A 21,655-nucleotide genomic window follows, 5' to 3' on the forward strand; every position below is an offset into this window, starting at 1 on the left:
TATATTATATTGCATCTAACTTGAATTACTATATATATATTATATCGAGTCTAATTGATCCGAGAACTAGCGAGCAAGGCTAAATCCATTCGGCTCGGCTCAATTATGAGGTTTGAGTCTAAAAGATCAGCTCGGCTTAGCTCATTTCTGAGCTCGTGGCATGATGGGTGCCTACACAACACCCCTCCTAGTAACTTTCAGTCACAACCGACCTGGTCGGGGTGCCGAGAGAGCTCTGCTCCGTTGGTGAAGGTGACATCACATCCTATACGGATGCCCTAGCCCTAGCTCGAAGAGGAAGAAGACCTCGAATAGGTCGCTCAGTGAATAAATACTTAATTTGTGGATCTGGATCAAATCATTAGATTTGGTTTGGCCCGAAAGAAAACTCCACATCGATTTGAACGATCCAAGATGGGTCCTGCCAAAATGCTAGAGGTTGGTCTCTATAAAGGGCGTGGGTTTTAGCAAATCTCCGCAGCCGAATCAAACATCGCTGGAAATCCATGGAGGTACGCCTTTCAATATTTCTCCTCCTCCTCCCTCTCCTCTTCCCCAATAAATAACATTTGCAGGAAATGGAAAAAATTCTCGATTTATTTCTTGATTTTACTCGGAGTGGTCGTTGGATTTCATTAGTTTCTTCGCATCTGTAATGATTCCTTTGCTGTTGATTGCTTCTTTCTTAAGTATATTCTGGCCGCGCGTTTGAAGCTATAAAGAGCCATACGGGCTTGGTGGTCTCTGGAAGTAGTTGTAGATAATCCAATCAAAGTCTGGAAGATCTTGGGGTCTATAGTGTGAAATATAGGAAAGAAGCATATCGGCAAATGTTGATCTCGAACAGTAAGAGAATAATCTTTACTAGTTGTCCTTCTCAGTTGCCTCTCCTCTTCACTCTCTTCTCTTAGCTGTTGAATTTTTCTTAGAAGGTGGCATTGTTCTCCTTTTTTCCTATTGGAAATTGAGCAATAACAAGGTATCTTGAATTTTATTCCTTCGTTATTCTTCTTCTTTAGTAAAGTGGCCAAAGCAGAACAAGGAGTACCAACATAGTTCTTTGATTATATCTTCTTTTATAGACATAACAAAATAAGAAGAAAGAATCGAAAAGGAAAAAAACTGAACTTGTGGACTATAGTCCTTTCATCTTTCTAAGACTATTTACGCATGATTATATCTGCCCACTTTTGACCCTGATGGCTTACTTTTAGATTTTGTAATTATGGCTCTCCTTAACTCCCTATTGCAACTACTTAGCAATAATGAAGTTCTTGGTGGTAAGTACCGTAAGTGGCAGGTATGTGTTTCACTTGTTTGATAAGTCATTAAAACCAGCAAATATAACCACCTAAGTCACATCTCCCTTTTATCCTGATTTATCAATGAGCTTCTGATGCACCCTAAGTCACAATTGTAGCTGACCGTCTGTACTAGATACTTATTGGCCATTCAGATATGCATGCATTCATTCGTCTCATGTTCCAAAATGCACTCTTTACATCTCAGTAAGTTTTAAATCCGTTTTGACATATATTGTCATATTCCGGAGAGTCTTGGTTTGCTCATGTAACAACCTGAATAGTGTAAGGGTTTATGGAGGGGACTGCAGTGGATTAACTTAGTGCGAAATTAGTTTATAACCATCAAAGGCACAATGTCAATAGTTGTTTTAGCCCCATAACTAGCAGCTTAAGTTTTTCTCTCTTGTATTAAGAGTCTTAAGTCAGGACGATCACAGCGAGAAATTAAAAAAATTGGACAGGAATATAAATCTTGCTACTCATCCTCAATGGTCAAGCCAATGATGTGTGCTAGAAGTTATATTTTTCACTTGTTCAGCTGATTAGTACCATCCATCCCCAAAATCTCTTTCAGCATATATGCCTGGGGCTAAAGATATGGTCCGCTTTGTCCTAACAAGGAGGTAAAATAACTGTTCTAGGATTATACCAGATTACTGGTATTGGCTGGAACAACTCTCTCCGGGCGCTTTTAGAGCCTAGGCAGGATAACAGGGAAAACCAAATTTGCCATGACTGTTTCGTGAACAAGTACAACATTAGCAAATTTTGGCTGGTTTTTTGGCCTTCTTCTGTGAACCTCTTGTATTAACTACTAAAGAAAAGAAAAAGGTTTATATCTGTGCTGTCCAAAGTTTATGTGCTATATATGGAGAATGGTAATAGCAATATGAAATGTTGTTAAGTTTGGTTCAGGGAAAGACAATCTAATAGAATGGCTGTTATAGCGTCTCTTTTGAAATGATTCATTTGAAATAAAAGTGCCTAGAACTATACAGTGAGGAAATCTACTTCAAAAATCTTGACTAATATGATAATTTTTGCTACTCAGTAAGATCCATTATTTGATTGGTCTCTGAAAGAGGTTTGCGTGATATTCCTCTATATTTGGGTGGTTTTTATTGAATTCTTTCCTTTATTCGAACCTTTCACTTTCTCCTTTTCTTTTTTTCTCTTGGTGTGTTTTCTTTCTTCTTTGAAATATATCTGTATTCACCTAAACACTACTGCACAGTTTTGTATCAAAATTTTGCTTCCTTTCTTTTATGAGCTTGTTCGTAAATATTTCACATGTTGACATAATCCTTTCTTCTATTTTGCTTTTCTCTGTGATGATAATTAGATTATTTCCTTTTCTATTATACAAGTGTCTTGTATTCTTGTATTCAAACATTAGTTTTGTGCATTTAAGGATCTCTCAAGCTACCAAATTGCTTTTGTGCATTTTACTATTGGAACTCTTTTCTATGATGAAATGCAGAAGTGTAGGAATAAGTAACATACCTAACTATGCATTCTTCATCACAGAAAAAACGTACCAAAGATTCTATTGGTGCATATGCAGTACAATGTGGTAAATGTTTCAAATGGAGGTTGATTCCGACCAAAGAAGAGTTTGAGACTATCAGAGAGAACTTCATTGAGGACCCCTGGTTCTGCGACAAAAAACCAAAATTTTCTTGTGATGATCCTGGTGATATAGAGTATGATAGCAGTCGGATATGGGTCGTCGATAAACCAAACTTACCAAAGACTCCCCCCAATACTGAAAGAATGCTTATAATGCGGAAGGATTTATCTAAAATGGATACCTATTACATCATGCCTAATGGGAAGAAAGTCAGGGGTATAGGTGATGTGGAGAAGTTTTTAGAAGCACATCCTGAATATAGAGGTACTTTGCCTATTTCAAGCTTTAGTTTTACGCCGCCCAAGGTTATGGAAGATACAGTTTCTAGCAATTCAGAGTGGAAAGCTTCGGCGAGGAATAAGAAGCCAAAGACAGCAAGTCCAGATGACAGTTGAAGGCTAAATGGAAAGAAAAATGAAAGAAGTGTTTCACTTTCATTGGGAGGAGCCTTGTTCTTGATGATTTGACGGTCTTAAATCATACGCTCTTCAGTGCAAATTTGATCATCGTGGTCAGCACTCATCTCTCTTCTGCAATGGCACATCAGAAGAAGCCTGGTGATTGTTTAGATTGCATGGTCTAGTTATCCTATTTTCTTGGCCTGTTGGTAAGAGCAAATCTTAGACTTACATTTCCATGGGTCTCCTACCATGTTGTAATTATAGCAACCACTGTCAGTCTTTTGTTAGTAGTGGCTTTATATTTCAATCTTATTTTTGTGGCTCTCCTATCAAAACTATAAATTCAAAGTGTACATTGTTGTGATATCCCTAAGCTCAGTTTCCTCATCCATCAGGTTACATATGTTCTTTTAAATTGGATTTTTTGCTTTAAAGATTTTGGACATATTGGTTCTGTTCTCCATTTTACTAGTTAAGTTGGTCTCTCTTTAAAAATGAAATTATATTATTAGGATCCCAGTTACTTCGAAATGATTAAGAGCCCATGGTAAACTATTAATATGGGATTTCTATAATTATGTTGGTTTTATTAAGATTGTTAATCTTAAATTAACTACCAAATTATTTGAAAATCATGTAGCTAAGTTCTTCCTCTTTGCCTACTCACATTAATGCTGAAGCATACAAATTCACCGATTAGCTAGCTAGCTCGTTCTATGATGAGTTTCTGTATTACCATTTATTTGACCCAAAAAAAAAAAGAATCTAAATAAAAGAGATAATTAAGTTTTAACCTCTTGGTTAGCTAAATTCATTTCACTCATTAAAGTTTTATTTATGTCAATTTATTCCTTATAGTTTAGACTAAATTATAATAATTACTTCTATTAACATGTTTAATACAACTAGGGGTCTAATTTGAAGATCCTCGTTGGACAAAATTAAATAAACTTTTATGACAAAATTAAATAAAATTTTAATATATTTAAAATACTAATAATTAAATTTTAGATTAACAAATATATTAGACATATGTATGTCTTTATTATATGAAATCTTATCGATATTATTTTAAATACATTGAAAAGCTTACATAATCCTCTATAATTTTTTCTCTAATAGGTATATTTAAATTTGACACGTTGTAAGATCAAATATGATAAAAGAAATTTAATTTGAATATATACTCATAAGTGCTAAAATAATAGTTGAGAAAAAAATCTATTCTTTGGGCGGTGTAGATTTTACAGGATAATGGCGTGAGGTTATCATGAAGAAGGGATGAGGTGTATTAAGGCCATCCATCTCTCCCATCACCCACCTTGTCCTCCCCTCCATCGCCAGCGCAAAAAAGGAAAAATGTATCCGTTAACTCCCTGCAGCTCTACAATTTCAAAAGATTTTTTCATTTTACCCTCTGTCAGGACAAGCTCCTACTATTCCACCCTTATCCGTCCAAGAAAGCTGAGGGCTAGGGCACAATCCGAAGGTTTGGATACTTCTACAATGAGTGGAAGCACAGGAGAAGACGAAGAGGGAGAAGGCAGCAGCAAACCACCACCTCCTCCGCCCTCTGTTGTTCCAGACATTGATAAGGACATTAAGAAGGTGAGCTGCACTGCTTTTTTAGGTTCAATTCTCTCTACAGTTTGTTTGGATTTTTCTTACAACTGTTCATCTATCATAGGTTGTAACTTGTACGAGATACCCATTTGGGGAATTTCCCTGTACTGGTCATTTGGTTTTATTATCTTATTTGTGTCTTATGTGGTGTTCTAGAGGATTTCTTTTATTTTTATTTTTTGAAGCCTGCATCTGTTTTGGTTTTGATATATTGTCAATAATGATCAAGAAATACAATAAGTTCTACTTGGTTTGTTAGGTTGCCCATGAATCTAGGATATCCGATTTAATAATTATTATGAAAAGCCTTCTGCTTTCCATAGTATAATCAACATATTTGTCTTGTGATTTTCATTACTGAGCACAATTTCATTGATCTCCTGAGTTCTGGGTGTTCCTCCTGTGGCTTGAGTTGCTTGTTCTGGTGGAATCAAGTTTCCTCCGTTACTTGTTGTCATAATCTAGTTCATTGGTTTATCCGAGTCATCATGAGTGTGCTCCATGACTGGTGAGTGGTGATTCAGCTAATAGTGTTATAATTCCTGTACCCTGTCAGAAAAATACCGTGGTCCCTTTCCCCCAATTTAGCTGAAATGTTACCCTCGATTCAGTTAACAGTGTTATTTCCCCTCTGACTTCATACTCATCCATGATCTTTGCACCTCGGTTTATATAACAGCTTATAATAGATTAGGAATGGTACAGTGTATAGATGTTTCTTCTGTTATTCATTCTATGAATTTAAGGAGGTTGCATATGTTCAACCCAACATGTTCAATATTCATTGGTTGAAAATCTTAGATGCACATCAGTTATATGCACTATGATATAGATACTTGTATGAACACTTCCTTATAATATTTACCCTCTTGTGTTATTTCGCTTGAGGTATTTCTTCATTACTCTCTGAATATATACGTTTATATGCCTCCAGGACTAATCATCATCAACAGGTTGTTCAAAAGACTGCCGCAACCTTTGCACCAAGGGCTTCCACGGCCTCAAAGAACCCTGCTGTACCTGGAACTGCTCTATACACTGTTTTTGAGGTTCAAGGCTATGCTTCAATGTTACTTGGTGGAGCTCTCTCCTTTAATCTTATATTCCCTTCAAATGAACCAGATATCTGGAGATTAATGGGGATGTGGTCTATTTGGATGTTCAGTAAGTGACCTTTTGGTTTTCAAAATTGCAGAACATTTATCTTTAGATAAGAAGAGGTGAAAAAGCTTTCTTAGTTCCTTGTTTTAAAGCTATCTATTGAAGGGATAAAATATAAACAGAATCAACTGTAACTCAATTCCTTCCTCTAGATTCTATTCATATGTCATCGAAATTGTTAAAGACCTTAACCTAGAAGACTCTAGAATCTAGAAAGTATTTGACATTTGGATATTGGAGAAGTTCAAAAATTGTAGACTTCAGCTAAACTGTAATTCAATTGCTTCTTATTTATTCCTCCATTTAATTGCACTACTAGTTTCAAATGGATACTTCTATTACATGCCCAACAGAAGTTTAAGATAAGCCATGCAGTAACTTCTAGGACAATTTCGCTGAACTTCTCAAACTATTAAAATTAATGTTAGTTTTAGTAATATACATGCTTTATTCGTTGAGAGATCTATAGTGAAAGAATACTGTTTGAGATAAATTTCAAAAGCATCATAGTAGAGAAAAATATATCTTTTAATGCTCTACATCTTGTATCCACTTGTCACATGGTCATGATTCAGTTAATCGAACTGCATATCTAAGTATCCTCAGTATGTAACATGACTAAGTTAATTACAAGCTGCAGCTGAGAATGCAGTGTTATTTAGGATGAACATATTACTCTTCACTAAAAGTATAATATTTTTCAGCCATACCTTCTCTTCGAGCGCGTGACTGCTCAAAGAATGAGAAAGAGGCACTGAACTACCTCTTTCTTGTTATCCCTCTTCTCAATGTTTTGATTCCATTCTTCTGGAAATCTTTCTCAGTTGTTTGGTCTGCAGATACAATTGCTTTCTTCATGATGTATGCCTGGAAGGTATTTCTTTGTTCCTTTATGTGCGTGCAAGTTTCAAGTTTATCTCCTGTCCGTTAAAACTCATGCTGAAATATTTCACTCTTTGCAGCTCGGGTGGCTTCAAAAGTCGGATTAGTGTTGAGTTCCGACGGTTAGTTTAATCTTCACGGAGCTCTTCAATGAATTGGATTGATGAAGGGTTCTATACCTATAAACTTTCTGCGAACAGCATTACCTGAAGTCTGATCCTGAAAGAGTCAGCTTAGACTAATAAAGTTGCAGATAAATTTGTAAGATGAGAACTTTTGAATGTGCGAGATTTACTGTCAGACGAGTGAAAAGCTTGTGGCAATTTGTCTTGGAAGGGAAACTGAAAGTATGATGTGAAATTTGGTTAGGAACTTATTTTGAACATAGATCTCATTTTGTTTCAAATGTAAAGAAAATTTTATTACTTGATGACAAATATCAGCTCAAAAATCAGTCCACTTCTTGTATTTGATTTTTGTTTCAACTTGCTAACTCAGATTGACTTGATAAACCACATTAGCTTGATAAATTTAAAGCAGCCTTCACTGTTTATCATCTCAATCCAACAATTGTGCCAAAAAAAAAAACGAAAAAAAACAAAGAAAGAAAGAAAGAAAGAAAGAAAGAAAGAGAATTTTGCCGCTACTTCGTATTAGTCCGGCTTGAACATAACGCACAGTCAAAACTGGAAGTTTGTGTTGTCAAATGTCAACTCGAGGGGAAAAAACAAGCGAAGTAATGGGCATTTCATCGAACACCAGCGACGCGCCGCAGCAGCAATCCTCGTCGCCTCCTCCTCCTATTCTTCCTCCACCTCTTCATCAGACCGACGCCGACGAGGAGGACGAGAACGTGAAGCAGCTCAAGGAGTGCTCTGCCATCTATCTCTCTTTACAGGCAACGATACCTCTTTCCCTTTCCTCATTCCCTTTCCTATTTCTCCAATCCAAGCCCTTCTCTTTCTCGTTCCCTTCATCTCAATCACAACACGTATTGGTGGATTTACGTTTTCTTTTCTTCATCTTCTCAGGATTGCCTCGCGGAGACCAACAGGAACTGGAAGGCCTGCCAACCAAGTACGAATCTAAGATGATTTTTCTCTTTTCTGTGAAAATAAGAGCTTAATGTTTACAGATTTGAAACAAGTGAAGCAGAATTCTTATAGATATAGAGTAAAAGAGTATTCTTGTTAAAAAAGAAAGTTACTCGAAACAAAACTTAGCGTCAATTTTCTTCTTCATGATAATGATATTGCATAATTATAAGAAAGCTGTGGTTGTAGGATTGTAGCATGTATTCATCATGCTTACCAACAAATGAAAGGATGTTGTAACATCATTTGTCTTCACAAAAAATGGATTATGGATTTGGTATAAGATTTGAAGAGTATTTCATAAGAATGTTCATGACCTAAAATTCATTAATGATCCTCTTACTCAAAAGATTGACAAAGTTGCAAATTACTGTGTTGAATGGATTTTGTATCTAAATGTCTTAAGATCATCAACAATTATAGACAACAAAATTTAGCTGTCTATTGGATAGCCTGTACACTCTTCGAGCATTTGTCCTGTTTCTAATTGTCTGGCTTGAAATGTTCCATGGAATATTAACAAAACTTACATTAGAAAGTCAAGATTGCAAACGTGTTATTTCTTCCATCTTTTTCGTCTTTGGTTCATTATAAACATCAAGTAGGGTGAATATTGAGGAGAATATCATTTGATATATGCATTTGTTGCAATCACGAGTATCAATTTGTTATGCTGGAATCACTCTGAATCGATCTGAAAAGCCACCAAAAGAAGTTTTGTGCAACTGCTACTACAAATAAGTGCTGTTTCTCATTAAAAAATGACTTATATAGCTATGAATCACGAACACTTTAATATGCTGCTAGCCATGGTATATGTGTAGGATATAATACTCATATGCTTCATACATGTGTCTGATACTTCTTTCAATTATCCGAATTTTAGACTGGAAGCAGAAATATCAATCTGTTCTGCTTCTGGATATATTTAACCCTGATCAAATGGCCTGTGATGTTACTTATTATTATGAGGTGTATGAATATACAAGTGCTTTTATTGATCTAGCTTGTTAGTTCCTGACCTTTATGTACATTAGAATGGTTACCATTCATATGGTAATTTTTAAATTTATCCTTGCAAAGAAGTATTAATAGTTTTCAACTTATCTGCTATTTTATCTAGGAAATCTTATAATGGTGGGATAGAAATTTATGTTCTTGTATGGCATTATCTATTACTTTTTATTAAACACATCTGTTTGACGTTTTTGTATAACCAGTTGTTCAAGCTCTAAAAGCCTGCCATGCAAGGAGGAATGAAAGCCCAGAAAAGTGAAAATCACTGGTGCAGCTGCAGAACCTGGGAAGTGGGAAGTGGGAAGTGGTTGCAATAGATATCCATTTTACAATTTAGCTTTTATTCATTGGCGAGACAATAATTTGTTTTCTTCCCTACAATGGCAAATGTTGCTTCTTTAGTTGCATTTGTTTGCTATTACAATGTTCTCTTAGATTTTTATTGACAAAAAAGAGCATCTGGTTACAAGCATATTTTTGTGACGCCATCTCGAAATTTTCTCCCTAGTGAAATTTCTGTCTCTCCTAAATGATATTTGGCTTTATAAGGCCAAAAACTTGGCAACTCATATGAGCATATAATTGTTGTGAAGTTGGTCGTTGCTTAAAGAAGCTTTCTGTATCCATGGAAACGCATCATGTGTGAGATATTTGAAGAGATTATGGCTTAAATATGGATGTTGATCACCAAGCATAACTGGTAGTGTAAAATCTGCGCAGAACTACCAATTAGCAGAGGTATTTAACTTGCAGACAGAAAGAACAAAAAAGCAACTTCCCTATCTCTGAAACCAAATAGTAGCTACTAGTCTCAGGATCAGTAGAAAGAACGATAATGTACGCAGATTATGTTTGCCATATGCATTATCTAGCTTAATTTGCTTCTTCTATGGTATCATCAACATTAGCATGACTCGCCTTCTATTGCTTAAGTTCAACATCAGATGTCCTTCAGTCACAAGGATTCATGTTATTAACAATCATCAGAAAGAAACAGCTAAAGTACATAAATGGTCACCATATATAAATTCTAATTCATTGGACAAAAGCGACAACAACATTTTTCACAGGTCTACTCACTATTTGCACAAGATAGCATCATATGGAACAAGCCTAAAAGAGCAGATCAAGAAGTTGAGGAAGCAGGAGTAAACTTGAGAGAAATGCTGTTGACACAGTGGCGTTCATCAGTAGGTGTTTTAAATCCCTCTCCTTTGAAGACATGGCCCAAGTGCCCCCCACAAGCTGCACAAGTGATTTCTACTCTCCTTCCATCAGGATCCATCTGACATTATAAATGAGACATGCCAGAGTTATCATGACTATGAATGGAGAACAGGAAGAACACATAAGATAATAAATTATTTATGAACGAAAAGAAGATGAAAAAAAAACATACTGTGCAATTTATGGCGCCAGGTAGACCCTCATAGAATGCTGGCCAGCCACATCCAGAATTGAACTTAGTAGTGGACTTGTAAAGAGGTGTGCCGCAACCAGCACACTCATATATTCCGTCAGCATAGAACTTATCGTATTGACCAGTTCCTGGATACCTGAAAAAATTGCACACTATTTTCATACTTGATGTCATATATAATCCGTTTTGGGCATCAACTGATAACAAATTAACAACAACCAAATGATATGCGGAAGGTGAGGATAAGGGTGAGTTCAACAGACCACTTCTCAGAAGCACAGATTTTATGCAGCTCAAGCTTCAGATATCCAATTTTCCTTCTCTATAACTTAGATAATGTATTAATGTCATTATATCATGCGTTAACATCTCCATGCATCTTGCTTGTAATTCAGGAAAATATGATGTAAATTATATTCAAGTAATCTCAGATGAATGATCAGAGTAATCAGACATTTCACAATACTCAAGCAATTCAGAATCATACAATAATGTAAGACCTGCGAACTATGTGTCAAGATAAAAAGAAGGCCGAGGAGTGATAAACACAGATCCCTTTGCATCTCAAACTAAACTTATGCATATTTTCAATCTCAATCAGTTGGATAATATCTTTCTAAGGTTTTCTTAACATGGTCTCCCATGCACCTTTGAATAAAGTAACTGATCAGTTTCATCCACGATCAACAAACACTTTCCATTCAAGAAATATGAAATAATTGATAAAAGGTAATATCAGATGAATGCGGGACTCTTAAATAAACAAGTGAGGAATGATAAAAAGGTAAATTTTGGTAGTCAAATTGCGAGAATCCATTTCTCCCAGTGTGATTCATATATCAGAGAAGATCATATAAGATGACCCCTTGAAGGCCCAAGTAATCAGCAAATAAATCAGTCACATCGATTTCCACACGGCCAGCAAGTAAGAGCAAATAAAACAACAAAATTCTATAAACTAAAATAAAGCATCAAAACATAAAATAAATGTAGGAAATTCAAGCAAACGCATCTAATCTTACTCCGTGCCCTTCATCCGAAGGATTCGGAACTGCTCCGGCGAGAGCACCGCTCTCCACTCCTCCTCGGACTTGGGCACGGATCCCGACGACGCCATTGACACGGTCACCCTCCTGCTCGGATGCGAGAACCCACCAACCCGAGTCCCAATTCCAAGCCTACAACCTGGGAAAGATGCGAACTTGGAAAGAGTCGTACCAATAAAAGATCGGTTTTTTAGATGGGAACAAAGGGGTAATTTATTGGCAAAGGATTTGACTGGGATTTGGATAGGGGTGGAAGCGGAACGGGGAAAGATAGCTGTTAGTGGCTTAGGAGGAGGGTTGGACGCATTCCTCAGCAGTTGTTGGACACCCATATCCTTTCCTTCTTGGGGCTCTCTCTCTAAATTCTAACCTTTGAATAGAAGCTATCTTATATCAATTGGAGATTTCGTTACTTTATTTATAATAAAATGCAGCACGTGCTATGCATGCCTTTTATATGAAAATTTATTACAATTATTACAATTATTATTATTATTATTATTATTCATAGGAATTAATTTTACCCTAACAGGTAGCTAATAATAGAATAAATAATATTTCAATAATTTTTAAAATAAAAAAAATATTTTTTTTACGCTGTAGTTCTCCGTTTAATCCTTTTTATTTCCAAATTGAATCCAGTTTTCAAACTTATTAAACTAAAAAAACTTAGCAAGCATGAGGATAGTTTCTAAATTTCATACTACCCTTATATTATGTGATTATAGATTTATTAGTGCAATTATATTGTTGAAGAGTGAAGACTGGGTATATGTGTAAAATAACTACAAAATTTGGAGGATAAATTTGTAGATAAGGACAATAGGATAATAAAGTGATATCCGCAGTAAAAAATAGATTTGACGGGGTGAGCTCCACCTTCGGATCCGCATCCAAAAACGCTCCTTTTCTATTTTCGCATTCGACGATCTCCGGTTTTTAGGCCGCCTTCGAGCTGAGCTCCACCTTCTCAGACTTCCTCCTCCTCTCGATCTCGACGGTGACCATCAGCCGTCTTCCGCCATTCTCTCCTCTCTCCTAAGCTGATGAGGTGGGGGCTGCTGGATCGTAACCCTTTGCTACTCTTGGGGAGAGTTGGAGTTAGGGTTTCTTGAACGGTAAAACCCAACACTAGAAGGTGGGTTATCTTGGGTTATGTTCGTCTTGATAAGATGGAATTCAAGGGTTTCGGAGTAACCGCGGGCCCTGCGGGCCACCCTGGACCCCGTGACGTGTTTAGAAGCGTCTCCCCTTCGCCGTCGCCGCCAAATTATTTGAACGATCCTGACAGGGGGAAAGATCCCAGCGTCGGGCGGCAGCAGCAAACGCTACTTCAGTCTGAAAGGTAATATCTTTAATATTCTCCCTGTTCTTGAGTTGAATTAGATTGTTTCACAGCTAGAAATTAGCTTGATTTATGATGTTCGGACGAGTTTGAATCTCCTGTACTTGAAGCATATCAATAGTTATTGGCAAACTCCATGAGTATAGGGTTTAAATTTGAAGTTAATGTTACAAGTCCGATTGGATTAAGGGAAAGAAAGAAATTTGCAAGATTCTTAAGGTTCTAATATGTTAGTTTTAGTTGAACATATTCTTCACTTTGTTAGGTCAGATAGCATGTACCGTAGGATTTGAAGAGTCAAATTTCTTGATCAATTTCTGATGAAGAAAGAGATTTCAAGGCTTCCAGGTTCAGGATTAAGTCTCGGTTGGTCTGAATAATGCGTTTTAACTTATTATGTTGGAAAAAGGTATAACCGTCAAGAGGTCTGGCATGCTTATCAAAGAAAAAGTGAAGTTAAAACTATGGCATTTCTATTCTATCAGATCAACTAATCAACATAGGGTTCCTGCTAACTGACATACTGGGGAATGGGTTAGGTAGAATTATCTGAGTCAAAATTGAAGCCACTAGAGTTAGACCTGTTAGTTCAGTTCCCAATTTGTACCCTGAAAGTTGAACCTAACTAACATCTAAAGAACTGCTCCACTTGTAGTCTAGATAATTACTTATTTATCTTTGATTTTAGCATGAAACAAGCTCTAGACAAACTGCAACTATACTGGCCTGCGATGTTGGATTCTTTGCAATTAATTTATTGGATTTTATCAGTCATCTCTATAGATTTTCCGTTTCATTGATAGAACAGTTGATTCTCATATGGTTATTCTTTTCCTGCAGGATTGATGTCTTCCCAGCTAGTTTGGCTTATCAACCAAAGCAATCACTTAACCTTGGGCATCCTGCAAATAACAAAAAGCTTAGTCCAGTTGTAACTTCGGCCGATGGGCAACATTATGAGACCAAGTTGCCAATGAAACCTTTGAGTCAGGATTTTACAAAAGGGGCTAGGTCACCTGCACTTTCTTATCATGATGTTGACTCTCCTGAGAACTATCAACAGATTGAGGCCAATGGTAGAAGGTAAGTTTGCCTCGTGTGCAATTTCTGTTATTTATTTTTATCATGTGTTATACTGAAAATCATCAAATTAGTTCGTTTGTTGTAATTGAAGTTCAATTGAATGCAAACTTGCAAACTTGCAAAGTAAATGGTTCTTGTCAATTCCACAGTGAACTATACCGCATTACCCTTACCATGCAAAATATTGTTATTTTTTCCACTTCTTCCTTTGAAATGTCTTATTTCAGATTCAATTTAGTAGTTCTTTTGAAGGATGAGCTCCTACTAGGTCTATTATTCATACTGATGAATTAGGGTTTTAGAAAAATGATAGGTTTCTGTATTTTATTTTCCCTGTTGAATTACTGCTCTTTGGTAGGTTGTAATCTGTCTGGAGTTTATACTGGATGATTGGTGAAACCTGATTATTATTTAACTATTGGAGTTATAGCCCTGTCACTTATCCTAAGTTGTTTCAAGAGTTTGGATGATTCTTGTTAGCTTTGTGGTACACATTTGCTCAGTAGAAATAACAAGATAACGCTGATTGCATGTGAATTTTCATGGTGACACCTTGGACTTCAGGTATATGTAAGTGCCACATTGTTGGGTGGTCCAAGTACTGTGTTTGCTACTGAGATGAGTTCTTCTAAACCTCTTGTTTGGATAAACTAACTTAATGCTGGTGGGATGAATGTCGCGGTGTATTTCAGGTTGCAAAGTATATTTCTTTGTTAGTTTAATTTTGAATGTTAAACTATTGATTGTCTCATGCATACTTCTCTTTCTCAACCTGACGTCCAACATAAGCTAACAATGGTACTTTCTTCTTACTGACAATTAGATGTGTAAACACTGGTCTTTCTTCCAATTTATAGGTTGGTAAACTATTCAGACATGTGGCTTGGAAATGGAAATGTTGAAACTTCTAATACAATCAGATCACCACCTTCAGCTTTTGGAAGCATTTATGCAATCCAGAATCTTGCTTCGCCCCATGAAGATCCAAAGTAAGTTCGCTGATTCAAGGTTTATTTATTTATATATTATTGCCTTCTATCCCTTCAACTGTCCATTGCATGTCTTAGCATCAATTAGACGCAGATCCTGTAGCAGGTAATAATTTTGTAGAAGTACTGAGTGCAAGTTGTACTTGCATTTCTGTTTTTATGAAATCTATTTTCTTGTCATTATTGCTGTTTTAAATTCATCACTCTTTTGTCTGTTTTTGCATATTTACCTTTTCCCTTCTTAATGGACCAGTTATGTTGAAACAATATTTCAGGCCTCATGTATCCCCACCTAGATTGGGCAGTCAAAGTCAATCTTCTGTTAACAATGCTCACATGCTGCCTCATCAGAGCTTTCATCCCGTAGGGCCTTATGCAGATGCTCGTCGTACAAAAACTCCTTCACCACCCAAAGCTGCACATCTTAGTGCCCCTAAAAGGGCTAGGTCTCCTCCTTTACGTTTTACCGAAGAATTAGGGATGCCATCTGCTGACCTTGACTCTGAGAGGTATTTGCATATTGATTTACTATTCAACTATCATTTAGAAATTCTAGTGTAATCTCTTGCTTCAGAGCGGTCAATCATTTTCATTAACATGAATTTAAGTGCAGAGAAAAGCAAGCGAAGGCAAAACGCTTGGCCCGCTTTCACGTTGAACTAAGCAGACCAATTGAGAGTGCGCATGATGGTGGGAAGCACACTCTATCAAATAAACAGAATCGGGATTCTCTGGTACAAAGGAATGAAGTGGAACAAGCTGAAGGAGCCAACAGAGGCACTTTGCCTGACTTTGAAGTTTCAAAATCATCTGCAGCTGTGGTCGGGCTCTGCCCTGATATGTGTCCAGGTTTATTTAAAGCTTTTAATTTCGTTTCACATGTTTTAATGCTTTTGTAAACAAATCTTGTACTCATAATATTACAATGCCCAGGTTAGCCAGATTTTCATTTTTATCTCTTACTTGAGTACCTCAGGAAGAACTGCACTAAGTTGAACTTATTTTCATGCTTCAGAAACTGAGAGGGAGGAGCGTGAAAGAAAAGGTGATCTCGACAAGTATGAGAGATTGGATGGAGAAAGAAACCAAACGACCAAGTTTTTGGCTGTTAAAAAGGTACTCGATGAGTATCCTTAATCTGATGTCTGCATGATAGGATTGATTCTGAGATTATCTTGCATCACCTATAACAGGAAGCATGATCGAAGTTCTTATCTGATTCATACAGTATAATAGGACGGCTGAGCGAGAAGCTGACTTGATAAGACCTCTCCCAGTCTTGCAGAGGACAGTTGATTATCTTCTTGGTTTGCTGGATCAACCTTATGGTGACAATTTTCTGAGTATATACAATTTCCTGTGGGATAGAATGAGAGCTGTAAGAATGGACCTCAGGATGCAGCACATTTTCAATCAAGAGGCTATAGCCATGCTTGAACAAATGGTAGCACAAACCTTGTAGAGTTATTTACACTTTTGGATATCCTGTCATCATGAGATATGTAACGGTTCTTTTCTGCTACCAGATAAGACTTCATATCATTGCAATGCATGAATTATGTGAGTACAACAAAGGAGAGGGCTTCTCAGAGGGGTTTGATGCGCACCTCAACATAGAGCAAATGAACAAAACATCAGTTGAATTGTTTCAAATGTACGATGATCACAGGAAGAAGGGTATAGTTGTGCCTACAGAAAAAGAGTTTCGGGGTTATTATGCGCTTCTCAAGTTAGACAAGCATCCTGGCTACAAGGTTTTATCTTTCATGTTGGCCTAGTTGTTTTTGTTGATTTAAATTATTAGCCTAATCTATCTTCTGTTCTAGGTAGAACCTGCGGAGCTCTCACTTGATCTTGCTAAAATGTCTTCGGAGCTAAGATGCAGTCCAGAAATCTCATTTGCTCGAGAGGTGGCAAGGTAACCATTCTAGTCTCTGTTGGTTAATATTATACTTGCAATTGCTGTCAATTATACCTTATGATTTTCTCCTTTATCTAATGGCTTTTATATTTCAGGGCTTGTAGGATCAGCAACTACATTTCCTTCTTTCGCCTTGCAAGGAAAGCAAGTTACCTGCAGGCATGCCTGATGCATGCTCACTTTGCAAAAGTATGTAATATTTTTATTGTCCTTTTCCCTCTCTTTTATTTTGGTGATGTTCTTATGTTTTGACACTTACTAGCCATTGGGAGAATACCTAAGATTTATATGAGTTACACTTTCCTTCTAGAAGACGAAATTAATCTACAAAAGAATGTCTGCAGATCTGCTATGCCAAAGAAAGTAAAGGACTTAATCCATCATAGGTGTGATAATTTGTGGGGCTTGATAGTAGAGTGAACCATACTTAGCTAAGAATAATCTTCTCTGCAACTTTAGCATAGACGAACTGGACTTCTAGATATGAAATTTAGTAATAGAACAAAAAGATAAGTTTTAACTTGGTCTTGTTTTCAATCTATCAAAGCCCCGCAGTGTTTTATTTCACTGATTCCCTTAGTTTCAGTTGTACTCAGTCTCACAGTTTCAATAAATTAACAAATATTATAGGGATCTACAAAAGTTGTACAAATAAAGTAATTTAAGAAACTTCTCTAAACATCATTTAAAAGTATATTCTCTTGTTAGGTATTTTAATTCTTCTATAGTAATATTCGACTTATTTATGTTAATGTAAGTTGAGGCAAACTTAAATGGGCACCAAGAGCACATGTGGTGCTCCCGGAGATGATCTCAGTGATTTTCCAATGTAGCACTACCCCATTTGATTTTGTGTTCTTATTTTTTAAAACTTGACTTACAACTTGTCGACATTGTAGTGTCATCTATCATAGTAATTATCAGCAACTCAGCAACTGTAATACCTACATCCCTGTAGAAGATCATCAACATAAAAGTGATTATGTAATCAGTCAGACCACTATGAGATTGATACTGTGTTGACTTTATTAGTCTCGTCCTTAGATTCATTGATTTACATCTAGCTGGAAAGAAGCTGTCTAGATAGTGTTAATGACATGTGGACACACCTATTCCTAAAATAAACATCTTATCTTTGGGATCAAACGCAAGGTGGAGATAAGTCAGTTACTCCATAATCTATTGCTATCTTTTTGGTTCTTATTTTCTGTTGTTTGTACTCTATTGTGCTCATGAGATTAACCGAAACTTCCTTATTCAGTTGAGAACACAAGCACTTGCTTCTCTTCACAGCGGTCTTCAGAATAATCAAGGAATCCCTATTAAACACATTGTAAAGTGGCTCGGCATGGAGGTAGGTGATATTTTGCGTCTTCTTATTGATCATCATATCTGAAAATCTTTGGTCCTCCCTAACAACTTCTTTCCCTATTTCAGGGGGAGGACATAGGAAGTCTTCTGGAATATCATGGGTTTGTTTTAAAGAAATATGAAGAGCTGTACTTAGTCAAAGAGGGTCTCTTTATTAACAATGATAGTGACTTCCCAACAAAGTGTTCCCAACTTGTTCACCTGAAGAAGTCGCGAAGAATTATTGATGATGCTTACTCTGGTCCTATTGCTTCTGAATTCACTGGAAAAATAGATATTATTCCAGAGGTAGTAGATGTGCTTGATCAGAAGAAAGGAGCATCAAGAACAGAAGTCAGGACTGATGTGCTTGATGAGCAAATGTTTGATAATCAAGAAGACTCAGATCTTATAATTCACTCTCACCCTCAACAACTTCCTATAGAAGTACCATCAGCAACTGCAGTGGCAGAGGCCTTTTGTCCACTCCCAGGTCCTACTGCCGTATCTTTAGATGACTCAGTATGCAGCCATGAAGAGCAAGCTGAATATGGAGAGGTGGTTGAATCATTTAATGATACTCCCATGAATCAAAGAATTTTACCAAATTTGGGAGTCAACCTGGATCACGTTGGACCATCTGGAAGTTCCAACTCTGAGGGCACTTATGAAGATTCAAAAACTCAGATGGATATTGTTTCAAATGATGGAACATCAATTGTTTTAGTCAATAAGGAGAATGAAGTTGCCAGCGAAAAGCTAAAACTGATCTTAAGGTTCACCACTGTTTCCCATTTTGTAATAAATTTAGGTGTTTCACAGACAAATCCTAACAATTTTGAGTTGTCCCTTATTTCCAGCAAATGGAAGCAGCGAGCCGCTGAGAAAAGGTCAATGCGTGAGCAGAAGGATTTTCTTGCTACCGCAGCATTGAGTTCTCTCTCACTAGGACCACCTGTTCGGCAGAGTGCATCAGTAAGTTACCCTATAGACATGTCACTTGTTTTTAATTTTTATAGTGATATCTATTTACTAAACATAGATGGTTATTTTACTATCAGTTGATAAAGGCACCAAAGCATTCTCCTGGGGAATTGAATATTGACTACATTGCTAAAGAGAGATATAGCAGACAAGGGAAGTCATGGTCAAGGTTGAATATTTCAGAATTGGTGTCACCAATTATAAGTGAGAGAAATCCTGATGCCAACTGTATTTGCTGGAAGCTGCTTATCGTTGTGCAGCCAAGCGTCACAGAAGGTCAAACCAATCATTTGGCTTCAAGATGGTTGCTCTCAAAGATAACCGGTCCTGGTAAAGAACAAAATGAACCACTGGTCTCATTGTCCCACTTATCCATATGGAAGAAATGGATCTGTTCTCAGATAAATCCATCTAATACTTGCTGTCTGTCTGTCATTAGGGACACAACGTTTGACAGTGTCCAGCAAGTTTCTGAGAAAGATAGTATTTCTGGCACAAGCTGTATAATGTTTCTAGTATCAGAAAGCATTCCATGGGAAGTTCAGAGGATACGACTTCACAATCTTTTAACGTCTTTACCTTCTGGATCAAAATTGCCTCTTCTTATAGTAAGTAGTGATGCATACATGGAAGAGGATGCTGATGCTTCACAGAATATAATCAACAGACTTGGCCTTCATGACACAGACAAAACAAAAATAAACCCGTTATCTGTAGTTTTTCTAGTTGGTAACAGTCCTGATGATCACGTGAACAATTTCTTTGATGACAACAAATTGAGAGAGGGACTACAATGGCTAGCAGATCATTCACCAGTGCAGCCTGTTCTCACTCTAGTGAAGACTCGTGATCTGGCCTTAAGCTACTTGAGATCTTCACTTGAGGTACTTGATACTTGTAATGCCTTTGAAGTGGGGCCAGACAATTGTATCTCAGCTTTCAATGATGCCCTCGACTGTCTGGTAGAGGAAATTCTTTCTGCAGCATCCGGGAATCCAAACAGTTGGCCAACTCATGAGATTGATCTTCTTGAGAAGTCAAGCTTCGAACGCATATATGCGGAGAAGTTCTTACCAAACAGCGATTGGAGCTCACCTATGATAATCGAACCACTAATTGCAGCAATAAGAAGCTGCAAACTTCCTAGTTTTCACAGTGATATTTCTTGGCTGAAGCATGGCTCTCACATGGGCAAGCAGATTAAAAATCAGAAGTTGGCCCTTGAAGAATGCTTAATAAGCTACATGACTCAATCAAGTTATTTGTTGAATTCAGACCTAGCGGCAAGTGAGGCAAGGTTAATGGTACAGAAGGGTGTTAACCTTGAGCTTCGTGGTTCACATTATTACATCATTCCGAGATGGGTGACAATATTCCGCCGTATTTACAACTGGAGGCTAACGAAGTTGACAGCTGTAGAATGCTCAGTTGCTTACGTGCTGGAGCAACATCTTCATAGGACTTCTGCAAAGGAGTTAACTTGCAGAGCCGATGCCACAATGACATTCAATTCTGGCAGGAAGGATCGGAACAACAAATTAAGTTATGAAGGTCATCAACTGATAAATCCAGTTTCTGATAATCTTTCTTTTGACGAAGTTGTTGAAATCAGTTGCAGTCTTCCATTTACGCAGTGCTCTTCATCGACAGCTTTGCCTGAAACTTTACATCCTGAGGGTGTCTTCGAAAAAGGCCGTCCTAAGGACACTTATGGCAAGGGACATGTTGAGAATCTTGATAATAGTAACTTTACTGAGGATGTGCCCCCAACTATTAATAGAAATGAGCAGATGATGGCCCCTCTGTTTAGAAAGAATGACAGGTTGACCTTCTTATTGGAGCAGTGTAACCAATTGCAGGACAAGATTGATGAAAAGCTTGCTATTTATTTTTGAATCATATTTGTATTCCTCTCTCTCTCTCTCTCTCTCTCTCTCTCTCTCTCTCTCTCTCTCTCTCTCTCTCTCTCTCTCTCTCTCTCTCTCTCTCTCTCTGTTTTTTTTTCCTTTTAACACGTGTAATACTGGGCCGTGCCAATCTTGTTGTTTATGTGGGCATGTTTCCTTGAAATGAGGTTGATCGGAAACACATTGTCAATGTATTTTCCTGTAGTCTTTATAAGTTTATTTGCTGTACGCCTTGATTTTTTGGCTGCAAAGGGAGAAGATACAAAAAGGCTAACTAGTTATTATCTGAGAGCACTTTGTAATACCTTTTTGTTTCTGGTATATTTTTAGGGATTTACAACTCTGATCTTTGTTTCAAGCAGATTATATATGCCAGAGATAGGAACGCCAAATTGTTCAAACAAGGTTTAGTGATATAATTGGCTAACCTTGGCTAGAGTAGCCAAGGGCATAATTGTGAGATGTGCATCATAAGGGCTTAGTTCTCCATTTTATAAT

At 37.1% G+C, this 21,655-nt stretch overlaps 5 protein-coding genes across 5 annotated transcripts; 4 read left to right on the plus strand and 1 right to left on the minus strand.

The window, feature by feature from the left end:
- The first annotated feature begins 119 nt into the window (after positions 1-119).
- LOC140782366 (methyl-CpG-binding domain-containing protein 4-like) lies at positions 120-3,734 on the plus strand. Its single transcript, XM_073128890.1, has 2 exons — positions 120-512; positions 2,832-3,734. Exons 1-2 carry the CDS (start codon positions 507-509, stop codon positions 3,327-3,329), a joined length of 504 nt encoding a protein of 167 aa, XP_072984991.1. The 5' UTR covers positions 120-506; the 3' UTR covers positions 3,330-3,734.
- Positions 3,735-4,636: 902 nt separating this feature from the next.
- Positions 4,637-7,452, plus strand: LOC140782505 (protein RESISTANCE TO PHYTOPHTHORA 1, chloroplastic). Its single transcript, XM_073129114.1, has 4 exons — positions 4,637-4,943; positions 5,912-6,122; positions 6,824-6,993; positions 7,082-7,452. The coding sequence occupies exons 1-4, from the start codon at positions 4,695-4,697 to the stop codon at positions 7,106-7,108; spliced, it is 657 nt and encodes a 218-aa protein (XP_072985215.1). The 5' UTR covers positions 4,637-4,694; the 3' UTR covers positions 7,109-7,452.
- A 204-nt stretch (positions 7,453-7,656) lies between these two features.
- On the plus strand, positions 7,657-9,677 carry LOC140782507 (uncharacterized). The gene is made up of 3 exons (XM_073129116.1): positions 7,657-7,899; positions 8,033-8,078; positions 9,316-9,677. The coding sequence occupies exons 1-3, from the start codon at positions 7,708-7,710 to the stop codon at positions 9,369-9,371; spliced, it is 294 nt and encodes a 97-aa protein (XP_072985217.1). The 5' UTR covers positions 7,657-7,707; the 3' UTR covers positions 9,372-9,677.
- A 382-nt stretch (positions 9,678-10,059) lies between these two features.
- On the minus strand, positions 10,060-11,968 carry LOC140782506 (peptide methionine sulfoxide reductase B5-like). Its single transcript, XM_073129115.1, has 3 exons — positions 11,555-11,968; positions 10,512-10,668; positions 10,060-10,397 (listed from the first exon to the last, which is right to left on the minus strand). The coding sequence occupies exons 1-3, from the start codon at positions 11,908-11,910 to the stop codon at positions 10,239-10,241; spliced, it is 672 nt and encodes a 223-aa protein (XP_072985216.1). The 5' UTR covers positions 11,911-11,968; the 3' UTR covers positions 10,060-10,238.
- Positions 11,969-12,496: 528 nt separating this feature from the next.
- On the plus strand, positions 12,497-21,497 carry LOC140782255 (SAC3 family protein B). The gene is made up of 14 exons (XM_073128732.1): positions 12,497-12,923; positions 13,764-14,006; positions 14,864-14,995; positions 15,271-15,504; positions 15,609-15,844; positions 16,011-16,111; positions 16,224-16,439; positions 16,522-16,749; positions 16,822-16,913; positions 17,012-17,105; positions 18,178-18,270; positions 18,354-19,042; positions 19,127-19,241; positions 19,328-21,497. Exons 1-14 carry the CDS (start codon positions 12,751-12,753, stop codon positions 21,143-21,145), a joined length of 4,464 nt encoding a protein of 1,487 aa, XP_072984833.1. The 5' UTR covers positions 12,497-12,750; the 3' UTR covers positions 21,146-21,497.
- The last annotated feature ends 158 nt before the right edge of the window (positions 21,498-21,655 follow it).

This window comes from Typha latifolia, chromosome 2 (genome assembly GCF_019914945.1).
Source record: "Typha latifolia isolate L0001 chromosome 2, TyphaL0001v2, whole genome shotgun sequence".
In the NCBI taxonomy this organism is placed as follows: domain Eukaryota; kingdom Viridiplantae; phylum Streptophyta; class Magnoliopsida; order Poales; family Typhaceae; genus Typha; species Typha latifolia.